Source organism: Tursiops truncatus, chromosome 6 (assembly GCF_011762595.2).
Source record: "Tursiops truncatus isolate mTurTru1 chromosome 6, mTurTru1.mat.Y, whole genome shotgun sequence".
NCBI lineage: Eukaryota > Metazoa > Chordata > Mammalia > Artiodactyla > Delphinidae > Tursiops > Tursiops truncatus.
Window position 1 is genome coordinate 97889491 of NC_047039.1, and position 27870 is coordinate 97917360.

Here is a 27870-nt window from a genome sequence, read left to right on the forward strand (position 1 = left end):
CAGCCTCCGGAGGGGCCCGTGTGTATGTGTGTGTATAGTGGTGTTCACAGCCTCGAACCTGGACAGACAGGCTTCCCCGTCTCTTCCAGGTCAGACCTGGGAACACCTGGGGGAGTGGGCAGGGCTGGCGATATCCACCCTCTCTTCCCCATTGTAGGCCCTCGATCAGTGAAGTCACCTGGGAGGAGAGGAGCCCCCCCCCCTCCACACACCCCTCGCCAGGCAGGCCCTGAACAGGCAGTTCACTGAGAGGCTAGAGGAAGGGCAAGGTGCCGGTGCAGGTCCTCTGCACGGGGACCTCCACGAGCTGGTCTGGAAGCAGCATTGCTTCACTGGCTTCGCACCAGAACGCTCGTCTCACAGAGGGGAGTCCAAGTCCGCAGGTGCCAAGGACCTGCCGAAAGCCGTGCAGCGCTGCCTTCCAGGCCCCTAGCGAGCTGCGTCTACAAGCATGTGGGGGGCCACAAGGAGAACCTGGATCTTTCTTTTCCCTGAGACCAAACCTTCTAGACTTCGTTGTGTTCTGACCGAAATTCCTTCCCTTAGGTTCCAGACCCATTTCTTTAGGGAAACGCTGAAACTCCCTGGGCTGGCCCAGGGAGGAAAGCAAATGGTCACACTATGCTCTCACAGCCAGACTGGCCAGACGGGCCTGAGAAGCTAACGGGTGTAGGGCCCTGCCAGCCGGTAGCTTTGGAGAAGCCAGTGGAACTGCAGATGGCAGAAAGGGGAACGTGTAAGACACAAAGCTGTGGAGAAAGTCTGCATTTCTCCATCTTTTCTGCCCAGGGCATTGCCTTCTGCCTTTCTCAGACTGTGAAGGATTTTCAGACAGAGGGAAGGTAGAGATCATTAAAATCAACTCTTAATGTACAGATCGACAGGGAACCTGAAGCCCAGAGAAGGGAGGTAACTTGTACAAAGTCACACAGCACATGAGTGCAAGAACAGAGGCCCCGTGACTTGTATTTTTCCTGTATATTTGCGCATTCATATGTCGTTCCATCCGTGGGTCCATTGAATGCCTGCCATATGGTAGATAAAGACTCAGTTCAACGGCAGACAGACATGGTCCCTGCCCGGACTGCCCTGGCACACAAGCGCAGAAGTGATTCTGCACAAGAATGGTGTAAGGAGAGGAGGCTGGGATATGGGATGAGCATGATGGTGCCGTCTCTGGCCAGACCAACGAGGGAGGAGGCGGTGCTTGAGATACGACCTGGCACAGGAAGAGGAGCTGGCCAGGAAAAGGGAGGAGCAGGAATGGCTGCAAAAGCAGGAAAACACCAGTAAATAAAGCCACCGAGAGTGAGGGGACCAAGGGAACCAGGTGAGGTCTGAGAAGTGTGGAGACCACGCAAGGCCTTGAACTCTTGCTAAGGACTTTGTGTCGTATTCCGAGAGAATCTGTTGCATGTTTGCCTGTGTGAGGCGCAGCAGGAAGCGTGAGACATAGACCAGATGTGAAGCCGTCCCTAACGAATCGAGGAGCCCAATGGGAAAGAGTTAGTTGCAGAGAAAACTAACTGTGCAGAAGACATGCGCAGTAACTGGGTCATCTTAACGTTAGCATGGGCAGGAGGATGGGTTTTTGCCTCTTTCATCTTTGCTCACAACCATATGAAATACATTTTTTTAAAAATCATTTAAAAAATGATCTACCTTTTGTAGACGCAGAAACTCAGGGTGATGGCGGTGAAGGGGTTTTTCCCAAAGTTGTTCAGCGAGTATGACGCAAATGAGGATGCTAATCCAGGCCTCTCGGCTCACATGGTGGTGGTCTCCCCACTGGACCTCAGCTGTGAGATTTGGACGTGGCTCTGCCCTCAGTTTCCCCACACGGACTAGAGGGTTTTCTCTAGGTCTCTTCCAATTCTAACATTCTCTGCTTGTCTTAGAGGTGAAGAAGTTGCAGAGGAATGCTCTAGATCAGACGGTACCACCTGTGCATAGGCATGGAGGCTAGGAAGTGTCCTGAACAGGGCACAGTGAGCAGTTGTAAGCAGCAAGGCAGGCTCTGCATGGAAGCAGCTCCAGGGATACTCACCATGGCCTCACGCACCTGTGAGCTTAAACTGAAAAGAGAAACAAGTGCACTAGCCTGAGCACAGTGAGAGAGTTGGAGAGAGATGGAGAGGCAAACAGGCCTGCATTCGTATTCTGTGGCTTAGGCCCTGGGGAAACAAGAATGAACACGGCTGACACAGTCCCCGTCCCGCTAAGCGAGACGGCATGCGGCACGCACTGCCTGCTAGGGGTTTTCCATTGGTTAGTTCATTACCCCTTGTCACCACCTCTGGAGGTGTGTGCTTTCATCACTCCCATTTCATGACGGAGTTAACTGAGGCTCAGAGAAATTGTCACGTGCTCAAGGTCACACCTCAGTTAGGTGAGAGAGCTGGGGCTTCTGCTTCAATCTTCCTGTTCATTCCTACATTTTAAATTGTTGAAAAGTTGCAGGGTGGAGAGAGGTTGGGAGGGAGAGAGGGAGGGTGGGCACAGAGGCAGAGAGAAAAAGAATTATAGAGAATGAGCCCACAGGCTAGAGAGACAAAGATGCTCTCCAGGCCTGTGTGAGCACTCGAGACCCTTCCCCGGGCAGGAGGCAAATGAGGTCATTAAATCCATCTGTGCAGATGGGGGACCCTCTGGGGGAAGTTATATGCAAATGTCATGATGCAATGAGGTGAAATCCACTCGCGTCAGCCCAGGCTGGGGCTCAAGCAGGGACAGCACTGTGCTCTTTGGAAAGACAGATCCTCCACTGTGTGGGGAGGACATTCACTCTACTGGGCTCTTTCTCACGGTTTCTAGAAAGGACAGCCAGCCCAAGGTCACACCGCGTGTGAAGGGATGGACTCGGAACTGAAACGTAGGCCTCTCACTTTCTCTTTTTAAATTTCTTTTAATTTTTTTCTAACCTTCATAATATATACATATATCGAATTGTCATGTTGTGTGCCTCTCGCTTTTTCCCATGCTGAAATCCGCTCCTGAGATCCTTCAACCACATTTCCTGCAAAAGTCTCTCTGTGAAATGTTCCCCACCAGGATTTAAGCCCCCTAGAAGGTGGTCTGAGCTTGCTGACAAATGCTTTTGTTGTTTTCATCATTGCCTCTCAAAATCAAAATTACCGATATATGCAGAGAGTTATGTTTTCTTAAAAGACCTTGTCACATCCTTTATATCACTTGATCACCACAACAGCCCTATAAGTTAGATATTCCATTGTGCAAGTCTATTAACCAACTCTTGTGTAGTACATTACAATCTTTCACCCATGATTTCATTCGGCCCTCAGAGTCCACAGTGCAAGGTCTGTCTTATTCTACTGATTCCACAGCTAGGAACCTGGGGTTCCGGGGGAGGTTGCTTTTTCTACTTTAAATACTAGATTTGTCACTTATTACTTTGGGCAAATGCCTGCCCCTTTGTCCGCCTCAGTTTCTCCTATAAAAGGGTGATTGTTTCAGTGTCTATCTTACAGAGTTGTCAAAGGATTCAGTGTTTTCCTGTTTGGAAAGCATTTAGCAGTTTGCCTGACCTGTAATAAATGCCCCTGAAAATGGGAAGCGCTATGATCATGACCATGGTGACCTTGATAAAAGTTATCACAGGGCTAGTAAGAAGCAGAGTCATGTCTTGAATCTGCTGCTCCCCAAATCCAGTGATCTGCCCTCTGCCCTGCACTGCCCCTCTGGAATTTGCTGTTCTGGCCTCAACCACCTGGCTCACTTCTTCTATCTTTCTCTCTGCAGGTCACCCCCTTCCCTATGTCTTGTGACCTACAGGGTGACTGTGCTTGTCGGGACCCCCAGGCCCAGGAACACAGCCGGAAAGACCTCCGAGGATACAGCCATGGCTAAGGAAGGACAAGGAGTTGTCAAAGAATTCCCAATGCCAGGACCCGCATCCCTTTGGTATTGATTTCACAGTCAGCTGCTCAACGGAATGGCCTCTCCACACCAGGGATCCTTAGCACCCAACCGGTCTGCCTTTAATTTCACCCAGGAAGGACTCGTAGTGGGGGCACATGAACCAAGTCTCGCCATGCTGAATGATGGAATGGAATCCCATCCCAAAGTCTTAGACGGACTGCATATACGGCGTGCAGTCCCTGAGCCTCCTAAAATTCTAACCGTTTGTCACACGACCACAGCAAGAAACATGTATGTAGGAGTTACGTATCTAGGAGTGTGCCCACCTGCGGTTAGTAGGTGTGCCTGCGTACGCACCTGCGCGAACACCCGCGTGAGGGCAGTTTTGGAGACGGAGCAGAGAGAGACTGGGGCAGGCTCAGTCTTTCCTCTCCCGGGCTCCTAGCCGACACTGTCCTTGGGAGAAAGAGAGTTAGAGAAACCGCCAGGACCAAGTGTTGAAATGCTAAGATAGCTCGCAGCCTGTGGCTTACAATATGGAAGGTGTGCACAAGGGTGCAGTCCTTCGGGGTTGGACGTGAAACGGTCTCTGATCACCTACCTTCTAGGGAAGTAGGACCCAGGAAGAGGTAAAGAATCCAAGGTATGCAAAGCCCCCAAATTCTTCCGCTGCCGTGGGGGATTTTACCCCAGCTCCAGGGTTCGAGGCCAAGCTGGAAGTGGCTTAGGATTGCAATGTCAAGGCATTATAACAGCCCCCTGCTTGAGGCTTGAGGCCATAATATCCCTCCCATTCCCCAGATCTTGCCTTGGGACCACATTTGCTGCTACTTTTCCGGCTGCTCTATCCTATACATTGAGTACCCCAAGATGGTAGGACTAGGTTAGGAAAAACCCCACACAACCAAACAGTCTGCCTTAAAAGTGACCCACATTTTTCCACAGCTCCTCACCTCTTAGCCCTTCTGCAAGAGAAGACCCCTCATAGGCCCACGTGGTGAGAAGTGAAGTCCCCCAGGGGTGGGCTTCTCATTCTGGAAGGGAACTGAGGGACTTAAGATGCTGGAACCCTCACTGAGAGTCCAGAATGTCTAAGCCAGTGTTAGATCTTATAACCAAGTGGAACAGTGTTAAATTTCTATGATGTCGGAGCCCTCCAGAGACTGCTGGAATTTTAGGGACTCTTGAGTGATCATCCTTATCCAAGCCTTCCTGCCCCTCCAGGCTAGAGCAGGCTTTGGGTCTGAGGACCTCACTGCTGCCCCGAGTAGCTAGAGTCCTGGGACAGACAACTGTCTTGGATGGGATCTGTCTGGACCGTGTTCCAGAGGGGCTGTCAGAGGGAAGCCAGAGTTCACAGCCTCGGTCCCCAACACCCCAGCACGGCCATCGTGCTTTCCACAGTCTTCCAGCTCCCGGTACCCCAGCCACACCTGTGGTGGGGCAGCCCTTCCCTCTCTCCTGTGCTCAGCCTCCAAAAGTTAAGCGGAAATTAGCCAAACGCGCATAAAAGCCTCCACCTCTTTGGGGTCCTCTTTGCCTCTGTTCAGCCAGTTACCTGTCCACTCCTTTTGAATTAATATGGGAAGAGGTGAATCCAGAATGAGGTGGAGAGAATGCTTAAGTTTGACGTGATTTTTGAAACTGAGAAAGTGAGGTGATGGGAGTATCTAAACTAGATATATCGCGTAAAGATTGCTACAGATCATCTCAAGTCTAGTGAACCAACAAAAACAAAGTTTAGCATAGAAATGGAAAATACTAGGCACATGGGCTGACCTTCCTCATTCCTGCATCTGACGCAGGCGTTGTTAATCAGCTATAGCCCTTTTTCCAGGGACCAAAAATAACTTCAGAAACCTTCTTACTGTATCACTCCCAACAGCAATTACCTACTGATCAAGAACACTTGAGAAGATATCTATTGGCCATCTGTGGTCTGTTATATTAAGAAATATATCAAGGTGCTTTTTGCACAGGTGCCCACAAAGAAGGATGCAGTGCTTGGGTAGTTTTGTGTGGCTTGTACCATATTACAGACTCTGAGATTGAGTTCTAGGCTCTCCACTGTTAAGGCCTGGCTCAAATCCTTTATATTTCCTCTTACAAACTTATATCTCATTTATATTCAGGGCATTTTTTTCCTCTAATTACCAGGGCCAATCCTTGGCAAAATAATAATAATCATATAAGCATTGATCCCATTTTGTACCCCTCTCCAGTATCTTAGAACTCTTGCCAACTCTTAAAGCCCCTCTTCTGCCCTAGCTGAGTTATCAACCTGGGTGGTGCTAGCTAGGAAGGAACAAACTAAGAAAGATAACAGAGTCAGCCCTCCCAGTTGCTTTTTTTACATCAGTAAGTAGTGCAAAGCCTTGGAGACCCAAAGACAACATTACTAACGGGGGGGTGGCAGGAATCACAGAAGAACCTCACCAGCTTCCCTGAAATCGACTCCCATGCTCTTTCCTCCTTCACTTGCACACACACTTCAGCTGAGAAGAGTTTCCTGAAGGCTGACTTCTACCTTCAGATTCTCGGGTTGATCGAGCCCTTACGAGCAAAGAGCCTTCCAGTCTCCTCCTTGCCATCATTCAAACCTGTTACTCACAGATTCATATTTGCCAAGGATATTACGTGGGAGAGGCTGCTTGACTGACAGCCCTGGGCCCACATGCAAGGTGTCATTAATAGGCCCTTCTCAAACCTTAGTGGAGGACAGTCAGCTCTGTTCAGGCAATGCACTGATTCTCGGTTTCATTTTCTTTCTGGGGATAAACTCAGTATCTCATCCCCTGATCATCATCTCCAGTTTAGGACAGTGGAGTACTCACAAGGAGGCAGCTCTGAAACACTGTTGTCTGTCAGCAGCTCAGAGGTCCTAAAGCACTTGGAGGTTCTGAAGATGTATTAGCTTCTTCAGAACTTGGAAGTTCTGAAGAAGTATTAGCCTGTTAACAGCAAGAAAGAAAAGATAAGGTGGACAGTTCTCCAAGCCTTCTCTTAGGAAGACTTTCCAAGCCGCAACCCTGCTGGCTGCCAGAGGACTTGCATGACCCCCCAGATTCTGTGCCAGCCACCTTTTAAGGGAAGACTGTCCATGGGAAGTCCATTCTGGTGGCTGAATTGGGGTGTTATGAAAGGGAGAGATCAATGACTGTAAATAGTAAGGCTCTGAAGATGGAGGGTATCAGCTGCTAGTCCTGGCTTCGCATGTTGAGTCACTGCCTAGACAGTTCTCTTGGTCTTCTTCCCACCTTGGCCAATGCTTCAATGCTATTTGTTGAAAATAATTCTTTGAGACAGATTTCGGCTACCTCCCTTCCAGGTTTGATTTAACTTGGTTCTAACTGTCAATTTGTTATAGGTCTTACCTGTGTTAAGGAAGGAAAGAAAGGAAGAAAGAGAAATAGAGAAAGGAAGGAAGGAAACCATAAATTCAAGTGAACAGTTTGTTTTGTTGTTTTTTTTTTCTGGAACTACTTCAAGTGGGAAAATAAAAAGAAGAAATTGATGGTGACAGGGCTGTACAGATAGAGATTAATAGAAGATAAGGAGATTAAAAGTAAATAAAATGCATGATTAAAAATAAGAATTTTTTAAAAAACCTATTTTTGTGCTTTCTACAGACTCAGTAGGTAGACACAAGCATAAAGGTTTCCCTAGCAGGAGTAGAGTGGGATTTTATATTGCTGTCTGTTTTTTTCTGTACATTGTGGTAGGTCCAGGAAATAAGGCATCTTTCCCCTTAATAGGTAGTTGTTGTTTGGCGGGGTGGGGGGGGCATTTTGTCTATCTGTTTGGTGTCAATCAGTGATAGCAGGGAATGGGGAGGGCTTGAAACTGGTTTTTCCAAATATTAAGGGGACATATTGTGTCACACTTTTCACATTATAAAATGTTTGTATTTACCATTAGAGCACTGGGCTTTATAAAGTCTGCACTTAGAATCACACTGCACAGTCCACTTTCCTAAAAAGCTGCTACATGACCAGACAGGTAACTCCCATGGTTTTTGAGAAACAGAACAAACAAAGCAAACAACAAACATAAAACTAAGAAGCCTGTTCTTGTAATTTGCTCAAGTTTCGCCAAATTCCTACCCATTGTTTGATCTTTAAAAGAAATGTGTAATAGCCAAGAGAGGAATTGTGTCCCTAGAGTAAGAACACAGAATTCTTGACTCCAGGCAGCAGTTTGCTCAGTGATCTTGAACAAGTCATCATATTGCTTCTCCATTTGCCTCAGTTTCTCCAGCTGCAAAATGGGGATACTACTACTTACCTACCTCACAGTGGGAGGGCGGGGATTGTGAGGCCCTGAGGTTTTAAAGGGGCTGTGGCAATCTGTGAGAGCCAAGGCTTGACACAAAGTCTATGGGTTACTTTTCAAGAATGCACAGGCCCATTGGCCACTTAAGAAAGACAGGGAGTGCTCATTTGATATATCAAGGAATAAAGGTGGAGCTCCTAGATTAGAATCCACCTTAAGAGAGAGGCTTGCATTTGAGAATATTTCACTTGTAGAGAAATTGGACTTTCTCCCCCTTATTCTGGCCTTTACCGGTTCTATAATTTGATTAAAAAAAAAAAAAAGAAAGAAAGAAAACAGTGACTTCCTACCGTGTAAAAGTCAGCTTACTGCTTGTTCAAGACTTCTGGGCCATTTCCAACTTTATAGAGTAAGGGAGTCCCTAAAATCGCTTTTTCTTCTCAGACTTAAAATTCCACATCGAGTGTTCCATTAGAAAAAGATACAGCATTCTGAGTGCAAAGTCGGGGCTTCTTAAACTCTACACCAGCAGTCATTGAGGAGAAGTTTGAACAATTATTGACTTGCTTCCTTGGGTCTCTATAATCAATAACCTGTCCGCAGATATCTATCTATATAAAGATATTATATATAAATATAAATTTACATATATATGCACATGTATATATAGTTGTACATATATGTGTGTATATATATATACTTAAATGTAATATTTACAAAATAAAACTGTGATCTCGTCTAGAGAAAATGTATTCATATTACAAACTGCTCTTCCATATTTATGTATCATATTATACCTTTTTATTATTGTTATAATTATTATGGGTATTTCTAATTATTATGATGTTGAAATCTGTTTCACATCTTCTGGAAACTACCAAAAAATGACTTTCCATTGATGTGCTTAAAATCTGTTCTCAAGAGAATTCTACTGGCCTACTATAAAAAAGAAAAAAAAAAAGAAAAAAGAAAATCTAAGCACCAAAAACAAAACACAATTCCAATCCTTTTTCTGTACCTCACGCGCATAAATTTGCTGCTCCTTTTTTGGGTTTTATTTTTTCCTGTTTATGTGTTTTTATGGATCTAAGTTAAGTCTTTCAGCAATATATAAAAATGTAAATAGTAAACTTTATTTATTAAGGATGTCATCTTTTTTAATTTATATTTACACAATTGTTCATCTAATTTATTTTTTCTATACGGTTTTAAATACTCAGACATATTTTGCTGTTCATGATATTTTTATCCTGTTCTCATGGATTTGTTTTTCCATACTGTTTTCTCTGGTCTCAATTACAGGTTAGATCTCACAAACAAATAATGTCAAAGACAGAAATATTTTGCCACTGTTGATTACTATACCTTAAAAGTTCTATATTATGAAAATATATAATAGCTTGTATGCTTCAAAAGTAGTGGTGTGGTTTTTGTCTCTTGTGGAAATCTAAAAGACTCTCACATATACACACTAACATGGAAGAGAATCCCAGTGCCTAGAATTAGAAGATCAATGGTAGCAGGAAGTTGAAACTAATATACACCCAATCTTCTACAGAAATAATTCCTGAAGACATCTACACTTTGCATGTGCAAAAATTGAAAAACATTCTTACATGTTATAAGAAAGTTCATTTCCAGGGAGCTAAAACGAATATCACTTCCAGTCATGTCTAATATTTTTGATGCTCTCTCCAATGATAAACTTCAGCATATTCATTATTTTCATTTATTTTCTTCATACTATAATTGAACAGTCAGTCATCCAGTTTATCAAATGAACTGGCAGCTGAGACCAAAGTATTGCTGATTTTGAGCTGCCCACTGGATCTCATTTTTCATGAGATCACTTAGTAGCTATGCAATCTTTGGAAAGCTATTTGATTGCTTTAAAATTTAGTTTTCTTATCTGTAAAATGGAAATAAAAGTACCCATCTCATGAAGTTGTTGTTGGAATGAACTAAGATAGATACGCAAAGATTTTAGAACTGTGCCAGACACAGATTATATTAACTCTTGTTATGATGAGATACAGCTGCTTATGACAAGTATTAATAATGCACTAATTTTTCTAATATCAACTTGGTTTTTAGAAGCATAAAAACAAGATTCACTAAAGCATTCAAGTACTTGCACAGGCATTGCATGCACTGTACACTGAGCTATGGGCTGGCAGTACCACCATAATATAGGTTTATCTGCTGATACTTGAAATGTTGAATTCTGCATAAAAGAGTAGTTTGGGGACATCATTGTGAATGACATAAAAGGGCAGGGGGAGAGAAGTCAAGAACTACCCATAGGTTTTTTGGACTCTTTACAAACACAAGCCACTGGGAGACACGAGGGAGGGCACCAAATGATAAAACAAGAGTCATTGCTAAATTCTACCAGGTAACTGGCCATTTCTAAAGTTATATAAATTATTAAAGAGAATGTTTTACTCAGTTCAATTCAGTTCACTGTGAAGATTGAAACAAGATTTAAAGAATAGTTATGAAAAGAGGCGAATATTTCCCAAATAGAAAGATTAAGAAAGTCTTTTTTGTGTGTGTGTGTGCCAGTACCACACTGTTTTGATTACCATAGCTTTGTAGTATTGTCTGAAGTCTGGAAGAGTGATGCTTCCAGCTTTGTTCTTTTTCCTCAGGATTGCTTTGGCAATTCTGGGTCTTTTGTGGTTTCCTATACATTTTAGGATAATTTGTTCTGTGAAAAAAATGTCATGGGTAATTTGATAGGGATCACATTAAATCTGTAGATTGCTTTGGGTAGTACAGCCATTTTAACTATATTAATTCTTCCAATCCAAGAGCATGGGATATCCTTCCATTTGCTTCAATCATCTTCTATTTCCTTTATCAATGTTTTATAGTTCTCATTGCATAAGTCTTTCACATCCTTGGTTAGATTTATTCCCAGGGTTTGTTTTGATGCAATTTTAAAGAGGATTATTATTATTATTTACTTTCTTTTTCTGATATTTCACTGTTGGTGTAAAGAAATGCAACTGATTTCAGTACATTAATCATGTAGTCTGCTACCTTACTGAATTCGTTTAGCAGTTCTAATAGTTTTTGTGTGGAATCTTCATCACCATGCGACAATTTTACATCTTCTCTTCTGATTTGGATACCATTTATTTCTTTTTCTTGTCTGATTGCTGTGGCTAGCACTTCCAATACTATGTTTAATAGAAGTGGTGAGAGTGGGCATCCTTCTCTTATTCCAGAAATAAGTGGGAAGGCTTTCAGCTTTTCACCATTTAGTATTATGTTGGTTGTGGGTTTGTCATAAATGGCTTTTATTATGTTGAGAAATGTTCCCTCTATTCCCACTTTAGCAAGAGTTTTATCGTGAATAGATGCTGAATTTTATCAAATGCTTTTTCTGCATCTATTCAATCATGGGTTTTTTTTGTTTGTTTGTTTTTCTTTGGTTGATGTGGTATATCACATTGATTGATTTGTGTATGTTGAACGATTCTTGTGACCCTGGAATAAATCCAACTTGATCATGGTGTATGATCCTTTTTATGTGTTGTTGGGTTCGGTTTGCTAATATTTTGTTGAGAATTTTTTCACCTATATTCATCAAAGATATTAGCCTGTAATTTTCTTTTTTGGTCATGTCTTTGTCCAGTTTTGGTGTCAGGGTGATGGTGGCTTCACAGAATGACTTTGGGAGTGTTCCCTCCTCTTCAGTCTTATGGAAGAGTTTGAGAAGGATCTGTATAAGTTCTTCTTTGTAGGTTTGCTAGAATTCCCCAGTGATGCTATCGAGTCCTGGACTTTTGCTTTCAGGAAGTTTTTAAATTACAGATTCTATTTCACTTCTAGTGATTAGTCTGTTCAAATTATCTGTTTCTTCCTGATTCCATTTTGGCAGGCTGTATGTTTCTAGAAACTCATCCATTTCTTCTACGTTGTCTGTTTTGTTGGCATATAATTGTTCATATTTTCTTATAGTATTTTGTATTTCTGCAGTATCAATTGTTATTTCTCCTCTTTCATTTCTTATTTTGTTTATTTGGGTCCTCTCGTTTTTCTTGGTGAACCTGGCCAGAAGTTTGTTGATTTTGTTTATCCTTTCAAAAAAACAGCTATTGGTTTTATTGATTTTTTCTATTTTTTTAATCTCTATTTTATTTATTTCCTTTCTGATCTTTATTATTTCCTTCATTCTGCTGACTTTAGATTTTGTTTGTTCTTTTTCTAAGTTTTTTAGGTTGTATGTTAGGTTATTTATTTGGGATTTTTGTTGTTTTTTGAGGAAGGCCTGTATCGCTATGAACTTCCCTTTTAGAACTGCTTTTGCTGCATCCCATAGATTTTGTATGGTTGTGTTCTCATTGTCATTTATCTTGAGATACTTTTTACTTCCTCTTTGATTTCACTGTGACCTGTTTTTTTTTTTAGTAGCATGTTTTTTAGTCTCCATGCAATCTTTTTTTCTCATTTCTCTTTTTGTGGTTAATTTCTAGTTTTATGATGTTGTGGTCAGAAAAGATGCTTGGAATAATCTCTATCCTCTTAAAGTTTTTTTGCATCCTAGTACGTGGTCTATCCTAGAGGAAATTCCATGTGCGCCTGAAAAGAATGTGTATTCTAGTTTCTTTCTTTTTTTTTTGGATGTAGTGTCCTGTAGATATCACTTAAGTCTAACAGCATGGTATTGGCACAGAAACAGACATATAGATCCATGGAACAGAATATAGAGCCCAGAAATAAACCCACCCACCTACAGTCAATTAATCTCTGACAAAGGAGGCAAGAATATACAATGGAGAAAAGACAACCTCTTTAGCAAGTGGTACTGGGAAAGCTAGACAGCCACATGTAAATCAATGAAGTTAGAACACTCCCTCACACCATACACAAAAATAAACTCAAAATGACTTAAAGACTTAAATACAGGACATGCTACCATAAAACTCCTAGAAGAGAACATAGAGAAAACATTCCCTGATATAGTGATGTTTTATTAGGTCGGTCACCCAAGGCAATAGAAATAAAAGCAAAAATAAACAAATGGGATCTAATCAAACTTAGAAGCTTTTGCACAGCAAAGGAAACAAAATGAAAAGACAACCTATGGAATGGGAGAAAATATTTGCAAACAATGTGACAGACAAGGGCTTAATTTCCAAAATACACAAACAGCTCATACAATTCAATAACAAAAAAACAAACCAATCAAAAAATGGGCAGAAGACCTAAATAGACATTTCTCCAAAGAAGACATACAGATGACCAACAGGCACATTAAAAGATGCTCAACAGGGCTTCCCTGGTGGCGCAGTGGTTGAGAGTCCACCTGCCAATGCAGGGGACGCGGGTTCGTGCCCCAGTCCGGGAAGATCCCACATGCCGCGGAGCGGCTGGGCCTGTGAGCCATGGCCGCTGAGCCTGCAGGTCTGGAGCCTGTGCTCCACAATGGGAGAGGCCACAACAGTGAGAGGCCTGCGTACCACAAAAAAAAAAAAAAAAAAAAAAAAAAAAAAAGATGCTCAACATAGCTAATTACTAGAGAAATGCAAATCAAAACTACAATGAGGTATCACCTCACACTGCTCAGAATGACCATCATCAAAATGTCTACAAATAATAAATGCTGGAGAGGATGTGGAGAAAAGGAAAGCCTTCTACTCTGTTGGTGGGAATGTAAATTGGTGCAGCTACCATGGAAAACAGTATGGAGGTTCCTTACAAAACTAAAAATAGATTCAGCAATCCCATTCTTTGGAGTATATCTGGAAAAGAAAGCTCTAATTCAAAAAACCCATGCACCCCAATGTTCATAGCACTATTCACAGTTGCCAAGACATGGAAGCAACCTAAGTATCCATCAACAGATGAATGGATAAAGAAGTGGTGCATATATACAATGGAATATTACTCAGCCATAAAAAGGAATGGAATAATGCCATTTGCAGCAACATGGATGGATCTAAAGATTATCATACTAAGTAAGTCAGACAAAGACAAATATCGTATGATATAATTTATGTGGAATCTAAAAAAAATGGTACAAATGAACTTATTTACAAAACAGAAATAGAGTCACAGAGGTAGAAAACAAACTTATGGCTACTAGGGGATAAGGGGGGACGGGATAAATTAGGAGATTGGGATTGATATATACAGACTACAATATATAAAATAGATAACTAATAAGGAACTGCTGTATAGAGAAAGACCCCTCAAGTGGCAGTGTGAAGAAGAAAATGGAGGGAGCTAGGAACAGATGTAGGGAGTCAGAGGATGATGCGTAGTCCAGGAAAGAAATGATGGCTGTTTGGATGAAAGTGGTGACAGTAGGTGGACAGAGGATTTTACCCATTCTATTAAATGGTGAAATTAGACAAAATGATCTTCAGTGTCTAACATTCTGTGATTCTAGTAAGTCATTACACACCTCTGCTATTCACCGATTTTAATTTTTTTTCAATAAATAGACTTCATTTTTTAGAGAATTTTTGTGTTTACAGATGAATTGAGTAGAAAGTAGAGTTCCTATTAGATTTCCCTTTAATAATGAAATACTGGGACAGGGAAATCTAGCTATTTTCTAGGATCAGCTATCACGAAATCTGAAAATCTAAAACCATGTGATCAAGTGTGTAGGTCTGGAAATACAAGTAATATTCCTTATGACCTCTCAGTGGTTTTGTCATGATGATGTCTTAAGATCAAAGAAGGTGGCTTTGGGGAAGGCATCAGAATAGAGTCAGATGGGATCTGGGATGACAGCCATTTATATGCTACGTTATCCTGGGCAGTTCTCTACCTGTTTATATTTCAGTAGCCTTGTCTATAGAATGGATTCATCATTTCTGTCCTAAAAGGGCTGTCCTAAGGAAAATATATCATAATTTAAGTAAAGAACCCAGCAGGGGGCTGTCACATAGCAGGTACTCAGTACACCTCTCCACCCCATCCTTGGGTAAATATGACTCCCATCGCAGGCAGCACTCTCCAGGAGAAGTGAGGTTGTAGGGGGACGGATACAATACACTCAGCCTAGTTCTCCAGTATTTACATGGAGAAAATGTACATCACTTTTACACCACCAGGCCTGAGGTTGTACAGTGTATTAAACTTGCTTCCATCTCTGTGAAATGACAAATCTCAGTTAGTCGCCCATGAAATTGAACAGGCCCAGGGTGAAGACAAATTAAAAAACAAAATCAGTATTATTCTATTTTCTAGCTTGTACTTCAAAAGGATAACAACAAGAGTGGGAGTAGGGAAGGGATGTCTTTCTTCAAGACATGGAAGCAGGTTAGTTTCTCTTTTTAATTCTCACAAAAATACTGTTCTAGGGATCATGAGTCTCATTTTTACAAGTGAAAGAAACTAGGCCTCAGTGTTTAAGTGATTGTTCGTAGTGAGTGGCCCCAAATCAAGTCCCAATCTCTTTGAAGTGTAAACACTACATTACACTGATTCTCTCTTCTCATGATTATCTTAAGTTTGTTTAAGCCAAAACCAATTATTTAAATACTCCAGGGATGGAAATTGTTTTAACTTAATCTCAACACATATTGACTGGTAGTGATTGCGGTGCTGGGAGGAGAAGGGTTTTTATAACACATCCAGGCTCCAGAGAAAAGGTAATGTGACCTTGGGAAAGTCATCTCTCTGAACTTTCCTCGTCCATAGCTGCCCATCATGGAAATGGAAAGGGCAGTGTCAGTATAAATGTTACATTTGCTTTTCTATGTTTAGTTTATTTGTCAAACAATAAACTGAAGATTGGGTTGGGGAGGAGATCCTCTAGGGCTACACATCATGCAGCCACAGAGGCCCAGGTCTGCCTCCCTAACCAGTACTCTCCTTCTTGTCCAGAATGCCTCTGTCTAACCTGATTAGAGATATCATCGTCTTTGTACTATCCTCACCCCCTTGAACAAGTTAACAATTTGTACCATAACTGCTGCTAAGTGAGCATTTTTTGCCAAAAGTTGCCTTCCATGACTAGCAGAACCTTGGTTCTGGGCACGGCACTGGCCATGTTCCAAACCCATGAGGAGAACGGAATATGTCCACTTCCCTAACTACCCCATCTTCCATTGACCAGTTAGTGTGGGAAAGACAACTCTCATGATAATCTTTAAAACAAAAAGGCTCCAAGACCTAAATAGACACTTCTCCAAAGAAGAAATACAGATGGCCAGTAGGCACATGAAAAGATGTTCAACATTGCTAATTATTAGAGAAATGAAAATCAAAACTACAATGAGGTACCACCTCACACTGGTCAGAATGGCCATCATTTAAAAGTCTACAAATAACAAATGCTGGAGAGGGTGTGGAGAAAAGGGAACCCTCCTACACTGCTGGTGGGAATGTAAGTTGGTGCAGCCACTGTGGAAAACAGTACGGAGGTTCCTCAGAAAAGTAGAGTTACCGTATGATCCAGCAATCCCACTGCTGGACATATATCTGGACAAAACTATAATTCAGAAGATACATGGCTCCCCTATGTTCATAGCAGCACTATTCACAATAGCCAAGACATGGAAACAACCCAAATGTCCATCAAAAGATGAATGGATAAAGAAGATGCGATATATATTGGATTAGCCAAAAAGTGCCTTTGGTTTTTAAGTAAAAATAAATGACACATTTTTCATTTTCACCAAGAACTTTATTGAACAACGTATTCACCCTTTTGTTCCACTGCCTTCTGCCATTTTTTGGGCAACTTCATAATTCCATCTTTCCAAAACTTTTTATCTTTTTGAGCAAAGAACTGTTCCAGGTGCCTTTTGCAGTCTTCCAGGGAATTGAATTGTTTTCCATTAAGAGAATTTTGTAAAGACCAAAATAAATGGAAATCCGAAGGTACAATGTCTGGTGAATACACTGGATGAATCAGAACTTCCCAGCCAGGCTGTAACAGTTTTTGCCTGGTCATCAAAGAAACGTGAGGTCTCGTGTTATCCTGATGGAAGAATACGCGTTTTCTGTTGACTAATTCCGGATGCTTTTCCTCGAGTGCTGATTTCAGTTGGTCTAACTGGGAGCAGTACTTGTTGGAATTAGTTTGGTTTTCCAGAAGGAGCTCATAATAGAGGACTCCCTTCCAATCCCACTATATACACAACATCACCTTCTTTGGATGAAGACCAGCCTTTGGTGTGGTTCTGGTGGTTCATTTCACTTGGCCCCCGGTCTCTTCCATTCCACATTATTGTACTGTATCCACTTTTCATTGCCCATCACAATTTATTTTAAAAACAGAACACTTTCATTACGTTTGAGTAGAGAATCGCATGTGGAAATATGGTCAAGAAGTTTGTTTTCGCTTAACTTATGTGGAACCCAAACATCAAAGCGATTAACATAACCAAGCTGGTGCAAATGATTTTCAATGCCTGATTTGGATATTTTGAGTAGGTCGGCTATCTCCCACATGGTATAACATTGATTGTTCTCAACTGATGTCTTAATTTAATCGCTATCAACTTCAAATGGTCTACCCAACCGTGGAGCATCGTCCAGCAAGAAACCTCCAGCACGAAACTTCGCAAACCACTTTTGACATGTTCGATTAGTCACAGCACCTTCTCTGTACACTGCACAAATCTTTTTTTGTGTTTCAGTTGTGTTTCTACCTTTCTTGAAATACTAAAGCATAATGTGCCAAAAACGTTGCCTTTTTTCTTCCATATTCAATATTAAAATGACTACACAAAAATCCACCAATTTTGATGAGTCTTTTTTTAAATGCACACTGATATGACAACTGTCACATGCAGTCTAACAAAATTGTTTCAAATGAAGTTAAAGACAACTAAGTGCTACTAGAGCCATCTTATGGAAAAAAACAAACCAACCTTTTGGCCCACCCAATATATACAACAGAATACTACTCGGCCATAAAAAAGAACAAAATAATGCCATTTGTAGCAACATGGATGCAACTAGAGATTAGCAAACTAAGTCAGAAAAGAGAAAGACAAATACCATATGATATTACTTATATGTGGAATCTAAAATATGACACAAATGAACCTATCTATGAAACAGAATCACAGACATAGAGAATAGATTGGTGGTTGCCAAGCTGAGGGGGGGCGGGGCTTGGGGGAGAGATGGAGTGGGAAGTTGGGGTTAGCAGATATAAACTTTTATGTATAGAATGGATAAACAACAAGGTCCTACTGTCTAACACAGAGAACTATATTCTATGATAAACCATAACGGAAATGAATATTTTAAAAATGAACATGTGTGTGTATATATATATATATATATATATATATATATATATATATATATAACTGAATCACTTTGCTGTACAGCAGAAATTAACACTGTAAATCAACTATACTTCAATTAAAAAAATTGATAAAGAAAGAAAATCTCCATTTACTGAGAAATCACCCTTTACTCATTTGCAAAAACAGTATGAAATTTAGGTTTCTAAGAACCTTTTCATTTTTTATGGTTAGTGATTCTGTGATGGATAGACTGGAAAGTTCTGGACATAAAGGCAGAATTTACCTAAGGTAAAGGAAGGAGGGTGTTTAAACCATTCCAATTTATCCACAGAGGTGCTGCTTTTGAGAGCATCATTTATGCCAGTTTTGGAAAGGATCAATGTTGATTTATAGAATTTTCATTTTGTAACTGAAGAAGTCCACAGTGAAGGGAACCTTTGGGCTGGCAATTAAAGCACTCGGTAGGGAAATGTTACCTTTATTTCTAGCTCACTCAATTTCCACATACCTACCTGCCCCATTGCCTTACTTCCCATATTCAAGAAAAATAGGTAGAATACCCATTCATAAAGAGAGACATTTAAACAATTACCTCTTAGTATTTTCTTGATTAAAAAGATGCTATGACAGTATCTAACGCTGAAGATAAGCAGGTCCTAAAATCCAGGAATTCCACTTCTACAAGTACAACCAACAGAAATTCTTATGTATGTTCACCAAAAGACAGGTTCTAGAATGTTTATAGCAGCACTATTCACGAGAGACCAAAGTTGGAAACTCCCCAAATGTCCATCAACAGTATCATGGGCAAGTAAGTGGTACATCTTAATGCACTGAAATGCTATACAGCAATAAGAGCAAATGATCTACAACTCTTTATGAATGAATCCCACAAAAATGGTATTGAACAAAAGGAGCAAGACACAAAAAATGCATACTATATGCTTTCCACTTTATGAAGTACAAGAATAAGCAAAGCACAATTAATGGCACTGGGAAAACTGAATATCCACATGCAAAACAATGAAGTTGGACTCCTACCTCACACCATATCCACAAATGAACTAAAAATATATCAATGACCTAAATATAAAAGCTAAAACCGGGACTTCCCTGGTGGCGCAGTGGTTGGGAGTCCGCCTGCCAGTGAAGGGGACACGGGTTCGAGCCCTGGTCCGGGAAGATCCCACATGCCGCGGAGCAACTGAGCCCGTGCGCCACAACTACTGAGCCAGGGCACCTAAAGCCCGTGCTCTGCAACGAGAAGCCACCCGCTCGCCGCAACTAGAGAAAGCCCGCGCGCAGCAACAAAAGACCCAAAGCAGCCAAAAATAAATAATAAATAAATAAATAAATAAATAAATAAATAAATAAAAGCTAAAACCATAAAATTCTTAAAAGAAAACATAGGAGTATATATTCATGTGCTTAGCTTTGGCAGTGGATCTTAGATATGACACTATAAGAATAAGCAGCAAAAGATAAAAATATATTTACTTCATTGAAAGGAAAAAAGAAAAGTTTTGTACATCAAAAAACGTTACCAAAGAATTGGAGAAAATATTTCCAAATCATTTATCGAGAATATGTAAAGAACTACTACAGGGCTTCCCTGGTGGCTCAATGGTTGAGAGTCCACCTGCCAATGCAGGGGACACGGGTTCGTGCCCCAGTCTGGGAAGATCCCACATGCCGCGGAGCGGCTGGCCCATGAGCCATGGCCGCTCAGCCTGCGCTCTGCAACGGGAGAGGCCACAACAGTGAGAGGCCTGCGTACCGCAAAAAAGAAAAGAAGAAAAAAAAAAAAAGAACTACTACAAAAAGGCAGAGAATCCAATTAAGAATGGGCAATTAACTTGAATAGATGTTTCCCCAAAGACTGCAGACATAGGACGGATAAAATTTAATTTTAATTTTTAAAAATGGGAGAGCTAAAAAAAGATGTGGAGAAATTTGAACCCTTGTACATAAGCTGGTGGTCACATAAAATGGCTCAGCTGCTGTAGAAAACAGATTGTTGGTTCCTCAAAAAGTTAAACATAGAATTACCTTATGATTCCATAATTCCACTCCAAGATATATGCCCAAAGTTACTGAAAACAGATATTCAAACTACTACATGTACACATATGTTTATAGCAGCACTATTCATAATAGCCAAAAAGCGAAACAGCCCAAATGTCCATCAATAGATGAACGGATAGACAAATTGTGGTATACACAAATGATATTATTCAGCCATAAAAAAGAATGAAGTATTGATACATGCTACAGAGTGAATGAACATCCAAAACATTATGCTAAGTGAAAGAAGCCAGACACAAAATGTTACATAGGATTCTATTCATATGAAATACCTAAAACAGATAAATCCATATAGACATAACACAGATTGGTGGTTGCCAGAGACTTGGGGAGGCGCACATGGGGAGAAGCTGATTGCTGGGTAAGGGGTTTTACTTTGGTGTGACGGAAATGTTTTGGAACTAGATAAAGGTGCTGATTGCACAAGATTATAAATACATTAAATACCACTGAATTGTTCAGTTTTAAGTGGTTCCTTTTGTTGTGTGAATTTCACTCAAATTACTTTTAAAAAGAGAATGAAAGAAGCTCAACATGAATAGCAACACTAATAATAATAATAATAAGGGGGAGGGGGAGGGGAGGAGGAGGAGGAGAAGAAGAAGAAGAGGACGAAGAAAAACTTCAATGCTGTTAGACATCAGGATAGTGGGACCCTTCAAGGGTAGAAAGGGTAGTCACTGGAAGGGGACAATAAGGGCCTTTGGGGATGCTGGTAATGTCCTGTTTCTTGATTTGAGTACTGGTTACACAAGTCTACTCAGTTTATGAAAATTCATCAAGCACTTACCATAAGTGCACAGACTTTTCTGTATGTATATTGTAAGTCAACATAAAAGTTTTTTAAAAGATCCATTGGCAAAAATGCTCCATAAGAAAGAAGACTTTTTTTCTAAAATAATTGAAAGTGGAAAAAGACCCCACTTCAGCAGGAAGTGGCACCTACACTTTTCCCCCAAATTAGCAACGATTCTTTAAAATACAACAAAGCTTGACCCTTCTCTTCCCCCAAGTGTGGGGAAGAGAAGCAACGTGTGCTGGTATTGTGGAAGAATGAAAAGTTAGGGTTCCTGGGTTCCAGTTCTGCTGTTCTGCCTTATAGCACTGGGACCATGGACAAGCTATCTCACCTCTGAGACTCCTGATTCCTCCTCTGGAGACTGGGGATGATGATGACCAAGAGGCAGATAAAATGAGCTGATCTGGGTCTTTTGCTCTCAGAGCGAGTGCTGTGATGGAACTGTGAAAAGTGCCATGGAGAAGTGGCTGGAGAAGCAGCCAGAAGACTGGAGCTCATTCCCTGGGGAACCACATTCTACCCCAAACAGAGCTGGAGCAGTTTGTCATCTGCTTTACCCAAGGAGCTTCCATGTAATAATAATGCACCCCTGCCACCAACTATCCGGTTTTGATGCCTGCCTTTTACTTCTCTGGGCTTCATATTCTTGGGAGGTTGGCTCAGACGTAATTACGTCAGTCAATGATTTTCAGACTCTTTGGCCGTGCAATCCATTCTTCAAGTGCAATATAATATGAAATATCAAAAGTCAAAGAGCTTCTCTAATCAAAGAGGGGATGAGGGACCCTCCTAGTTAGCCCATTTCTATCTGCTCTAACAAAACCAGGATCATTCCAGTGACAACTCCCTAGAGCTTTGGGATTCTAAAGAACATGATGTAAAAGCAACTGATCTAATCTGATCTTTTGTTTTGTTTTGTTTTGTTTTTTTAACAGATGGAGAAATTGACAAAGGGTCAGTCGGAACTTGAACTTGTCACTTGCCCAGAACCCCTGAGCAGGGGCCAGGGTGACATTGCTGACTGACTTGCCTTGCTGCCACGTGGTATCTGGGCTCTCCCCACAGGGCTCTTGATGAGACGCATGATCTATGGGGTCTTGGAAGACTGGACTCCATGCCTAGAGATAAAATAAAGGGGGACTGGAGGCAGTCAAGGCTCACGGTTTTTTGAGATTCTCTGTTTTCTCTCTGCTTGACACACACCCGGCTGTGGTCCACCACTGAGAGTGAGAGGTTTCTTGTCCCCATATTACTCTGGGGCTGTACCATGCATCGTCTAACCTAGGCTACCCGCCTAGCTAAGTGCTTTCACTTCCCTCCTTAACTCTTTGCTCTCCAAGCTAAGCAGAATTCTTCCCAGAGGCTGCAGAGATGGTAACCAACAAGTCCTTTCAACAAACTCTGGTTGTCACCGTGCTGAAATCATAGTATAAATAGATCCTTCCATAGGCACCTCACTTAATAGTTCACAAAATATATTTATTAACCTTTAAAGATATTCATTTATTCAATTGCATGTTGAACAACTGTTTATTGAGCACTACTATGTGTAACGCATTAGACTAAGTACAGGTAAGAGTGATGGCCAAGACGGACAGCCACAGTCAAAGCCCCCACAGAGTGTACTATCCAAATACAGAGAAAGACAAGCAACTAGCTCATTGGTGTGCAGTGTCGTAAATGCGGGAATCCATCCCAGAGGGAAAATGGTAAATGTTGCAGGCATAGTTAACACCATGTGCAAAGACCAACAGGGTGAAATAGGGCATGGCCTGCTTAGGGAATGGCAAGTGTTCAGGCTCCTGGAATCTGGATTGGGTGTAAGAATAATCAAAGAACCACACTGGGGAAGAAATGTGCCAGCTGATGACAGAGTTATATAGACACCAACTTGCCAAGAGCTTTGAAATTGTGTGTCTTAGTTTGGGTTCCTTCAGAAGCAAACCCCGAGGCAAGTATTTAAGTGCAAGTAGTTTATCTGTATAATGATCCCAGTAGCTACAGTAGAGGAGAGGAGATGTGAAACACGCGTGGGAAGGTAGCCAAGAGAGGATATATCATCCAACATGTTACTACTGTGAGCAACTACAGCTTAATCCCCTTAGGGAACTCTGAGCCAGTGGAGAGCACCCAAGATGCTAGGTAATGGGGGTACTTATCCAGTCACTCCCATCAAGGGATTCCCCTGGAACATTAATCCTTCAGCACATTTGTACTTCATGCTGGTGGGAAGCATAGATTCAGGCCATCATAAAAGGCTCTCAGGCAAAGAGATGTGGATACTGACCATGGGAAGTTGGACCTGAATACTCCAGGGTGGCAAAGCTCAGGGAAACGGGCAGGAATTCACTGGGCTCTGGTACAGCACTAAAGAGTTTGAACGTTATTCTGAGGATGATGGACAGACACGCACATTTTCAGGGAAAGGGACGTAAGAAACAAATTTAAATTTTGAGGTAGACCGCTTTGTGTAGAACAAGGGTTGTAGGGTAGAACCAGGATGTGCTGAGACCAAATGGGAGGCTGGAGCAGCGGCACAGGTGAGAAATGACCTGGTTGTGATGGGAAATAATGGAGAAAAGCAGCTGGGATCAAGAGAGTTGTAGGAAATAGTAGGATAGCATCGGTGATTATTTTGATATTGATGGCTAGTGGGGAAAAAAAGTGGTATGATTTACTTAGAATGTACACACTTGCCATGGACAACTGGATAATCCAGGATTTTTCAGGGCCAAATGTAGCCAGAAAAGGTATAAAGGCCATGAGGGGTCAAATCAGTAGCAATTCATTTTTCCTAGAAAGGGAGAACTGAGTGCTAGGATATGCGTCATGACAGACAAGGATGGCTGCATGAGTTCTTTTAACAGCTTAAATCCACAGAAAACTGCCCAGAGAGTTCCCCAAATTAGCTTCCTCACAGAGTAAAGAACTTTTTGTCCATAGTTCATGATGTCCCTGAGTTCTACTGAAGCTAGTGTTAGCAGAACGCCTTAGGAACCGCGGCGTTCTCAGCACAGCGGTCCAATCCCTTTTTCTAGATCCGTGGCACTCAAACTTTCACATGCATCAGAATCCCCGGAAAGGCTTGTTAATATTTCTGGGCCCCACTCCAGAGCTTCTGATTCAGTAGTGCTGGAGTAGGGCCCAAGAATGTGCATTTCTGAAAACTTTCCATGAGACATGTTGCTGCTGATCAAGGGGCCATACTTTGAGAATCACAGATCCAATCTCTCAACTGTCCATATACTCACACACCTACTCTGCTAGGTGACGAGGATTCTAAATGGATAAAATAAACACCACATGGCCCCTGCTCTCAGGGAGTTCCCGGTCTATTGGTAAAGACATGAGAGTGGAAACACATGTTTTCTAATGTCAAAGGCCAAGACTGAGAGGGACTCAGGCTTGAGGATAAGAATGTGATGTGATGATCAAATGGAGCTTCGAACATGAGGACCAAGGACGGAGAGAAGGGGGCTCCAGGCAGAGGGAGGAGCCTGGATAAGAGAATGCTGGTGGGAGAACGCACGGTGAGGAATCTGAGGCAGAATATTGTCAACACGTGAGCAATCAGAGGAGCTGGGGCTGGAGAAGAACCCAGAAGGCTTCTTCGAGGAGCCTTGAGATGAGCCTTGAAGAATGAGTAAGGCTTTAGGAAAGAGAAGGAAGGGTATGCTGGCTGAGAAAACCTCAGGTTCCTCTGACTCCAGGGACCCTATACTGTCTCCCTCATTTCCTCTTCCTTCTTCAGTGTATGAGGGAGCACACAGATGTTGTCCTTTGACCAAAGTTAGTCTAGGAGGCGGGGTCCTCCCCTGTGGCTCCTACCAGGAACCTGTCTGGGCTTTGCAAGGAAAAGCAGCAGCTCATTCTCCTCAATACATTTGCACTGAACAAACACATTCCTTTCCAGGATTAAAAACATACCGAGGTAACACAGACCACGTGTAGGACAAGAAGTAACCAGACATCTCATTTTCTCCAATTCCTGTACAGACACAGTGTGTCCATCCATCCATTCATCTGTACACACACACATACACACACACACACACACACACACACACTCTCTCTCTCTCTCTCTCTCTCTCTCTCTCTCGCTCTCTCTCTCTCTCTCTCTCTCTCTCCAAGCACAGGCCAGGGGGCAGAATTCCCAAGGACCAATTTCAAAACCTCTTCCCAAGGAGCCAAGGAGAAAACTTAGTTTCCAGACATTTAGTGCACCATTCAGACCCATACCCAAAACCTTGCTATTCTCTTCCACTAGGGGAATAGCTTTCTGTCGAGCCGTTACTGATTTTTCTCTGTGTTGATACTTTAAAAATATTTTCCATGAAGCTCCCTGCCAAATGCTTTCATCTCAAACATCTGCAGTTCTCCTGTAACTCATGTTAACACATACGAAGCATCGGTTATTGGGACTCCATTCACCTGTAAATTTGTCTCAGAGCCTGAGATTTGGAAATAGGCTTACCTCTCAAGGATACAGCTGCCCAAAGTTTTAGATTCCGCCTTCCTTGCAAGGCTTGTCTTTTGCTCCCATCCCCGCCACCACCTACCCACCACTCACTTTATGCTCCAGCCAAACTGAACTTCCTTTGGTTACTGTAAAGTGCCGTGTCCTGTTAGATCTGAGCTTCGGACTCAGGCTCTGCTCTTTACCCGGAACACTCTCCCTTAACTGCACAGAGCTCACTGCTATTCGTTCCTTAGGTCTCAGCTTAGATAAGTGTATTACTAATTAGTATTACAGCTTACACTGACTGCAGGCTCCCTGCATGCCCGACACGGAGCTAAGGACTATGTATGCACTCGCTTATTTAGCAGACACATAGTCTGTTGAAATAGATACAATTATCAGCAGCCTCATTTTATACAGGAGGAAATTGAGGCAAGAACTTTTAACTAACTTTCCCAAGGTCTTAAGACCATTAAGGGGTGAAATCTGGGTTTGAACCCCCAACATAACTATGCCTAATGATGCTCCTGGAAGCCTTCTCCAAGCTCAACCCAGCCTGGCAGACCTGTGAGTCCCCTCCAGCCCCTATTTCCTCCCAAACTGCCTCAACCATACTACACCAGTTGTCCATTTACTTCTTCCATTTCTCCAAACACACAAGCTGCTTCCCGTTCAACCTGTATCTCCCGGCTCACCACAGGTCTTCTGGGGTTGTTTGAGGAAGACATGAATAAATATGGAGAGAGCCTGAGTTAGGTGCCATTCATGAAGAAAACACGTGTTAACCCAGTTAGTGATACAAACTCCAGGCTGTAACTAAACCAATGGAGAAAACAAAAATTTTCAGCACTTCGGTGAAGTGTGCTAACACAAAAATTATATTACCAACCTTTTTCATTTTTTCATTAAAAAAGGCGCCCTGAAGACCTCCAATTGCTCGGACTTAACCAAGACAAGCATGTGGTTAGAGACAGAAACATGATTTTAAAAAATGATCAGTAATTCCAACACTTAGCACAGCTCAATTGCCTGCATTTGAATAGAGTCAAGTATGGAAAATCAAGTAGAAGCGTACGCTTAAAGTGTTGATGGCAGGTGGGGAACTGGGCAAACAGAAGGACATCTGAGCATCTGAGAAGGGACTGTTATAACCAAGACTAGCCCACCCGCCCAGGCCATCTAGTGAGTTTCAGTTGGAAGATGGGTCTCAGCCCTCAGAGGCTCAGATGTGAGGGAGTGCCAAGCTTCTGTGCCTCAGGCCGGGGCAGGTTCTGCAGTCTGGACCTCCAGCTGGCAGCAAGGGGAATGAGCTGGCTTCCTGGACTGACCTGCCTTCCCTCTCTTGACATCCTCAGGTTCCCAATGAAACGGTTGCCGGTTATCAGGTAGTTAACAGAGCTGATGACTGACTGGACGTGTGGGCTTCGACTCCTCACTGTGTGAACAGGATATCCCAGACATCTGACCTCCTGACCATCACCTGTCTAGGTCAGTTGGAAATTTGGTTCTATTCTTCTCAATTTTCACAGGTATTCTAATAAAGCCACACACTCTCCTTTTCCTTACCACCCGGAGGTGGCCATGCTCCCCCTCTTCCTTTCTTCTGCTCTCTGCTTCTCTTTTTTTTGTTTTTTTTTAACATCTTTACTGGGGTATAATTGCTTTACAATGGTGTGTTAGTTTCTGCTTTATAACAAAGTGAATCAGTTATACATATGCTCCCATATCTCTTCCCTCTTGCGTCTCCCTCCTTCCTGCTTCTCTTTTTGAGCTTCTTATCCTAAGGCAATTGGTCAGAAGGAAGCTGCAAACCAAAAGATAACAGGCTATCCTGCTACCAGAATGATACATAAAAATCCCACTGCACTTATGCTACAGACCAGACTCCATTGACGGCCCAGATCGCTCTGCGTGATCTAGCCTGGCACCGTCCAACACAGTAGCCACTAGCCACATGTGGCTACTGAGCATTTGAAACATGGTGAGTTTGAATTCAGATGTGCCACAAGTGGAACATACACATTGGATTTTAGTGACTTTGCACCAGAAAAATAAATAATTTTGATAATTGTTTCTATTAATCACATGTTGAAAGGATAATATTTGGAACATTTTGCATTAAATAAAACATACACATCTTCCTT

The 27870-nt window shown here is 42.1% G+C and overlaps 2 protein-coding genes across 3 annotated transcripts in view; one reads left to right on the forward strand and one right to left on the reverse strand.

The window, feature by feature from the left end:
• The window catches only part of PAPPA (pappalysin 1), a 256746-nt gene extending 247180 nt beyond the window's left edge, over positions 1-9566 (forward strand). For both annotated transcript variants that reach the window (XM_073806482.1, XM_033858469.2), the window contains one exon: positions 3760-9566. In XM_073806482.1, coding sequence (XP_073662583.1) covers positions 3760-3867 — 108 coding nt within the window. In that variant the 3' untranslated portion in view covers positions 3868-9566. The remainder of the gene's footprint in view (positions 1-3759) is intronic.
• Positions 1-27870, reverse strand: part of ASTN2 (astrotactin 2) — a 986509-nt gene that overhangs the window by 31243 nt on the left and 927396 nt on the right. The window lies entirely within an intron of this gene.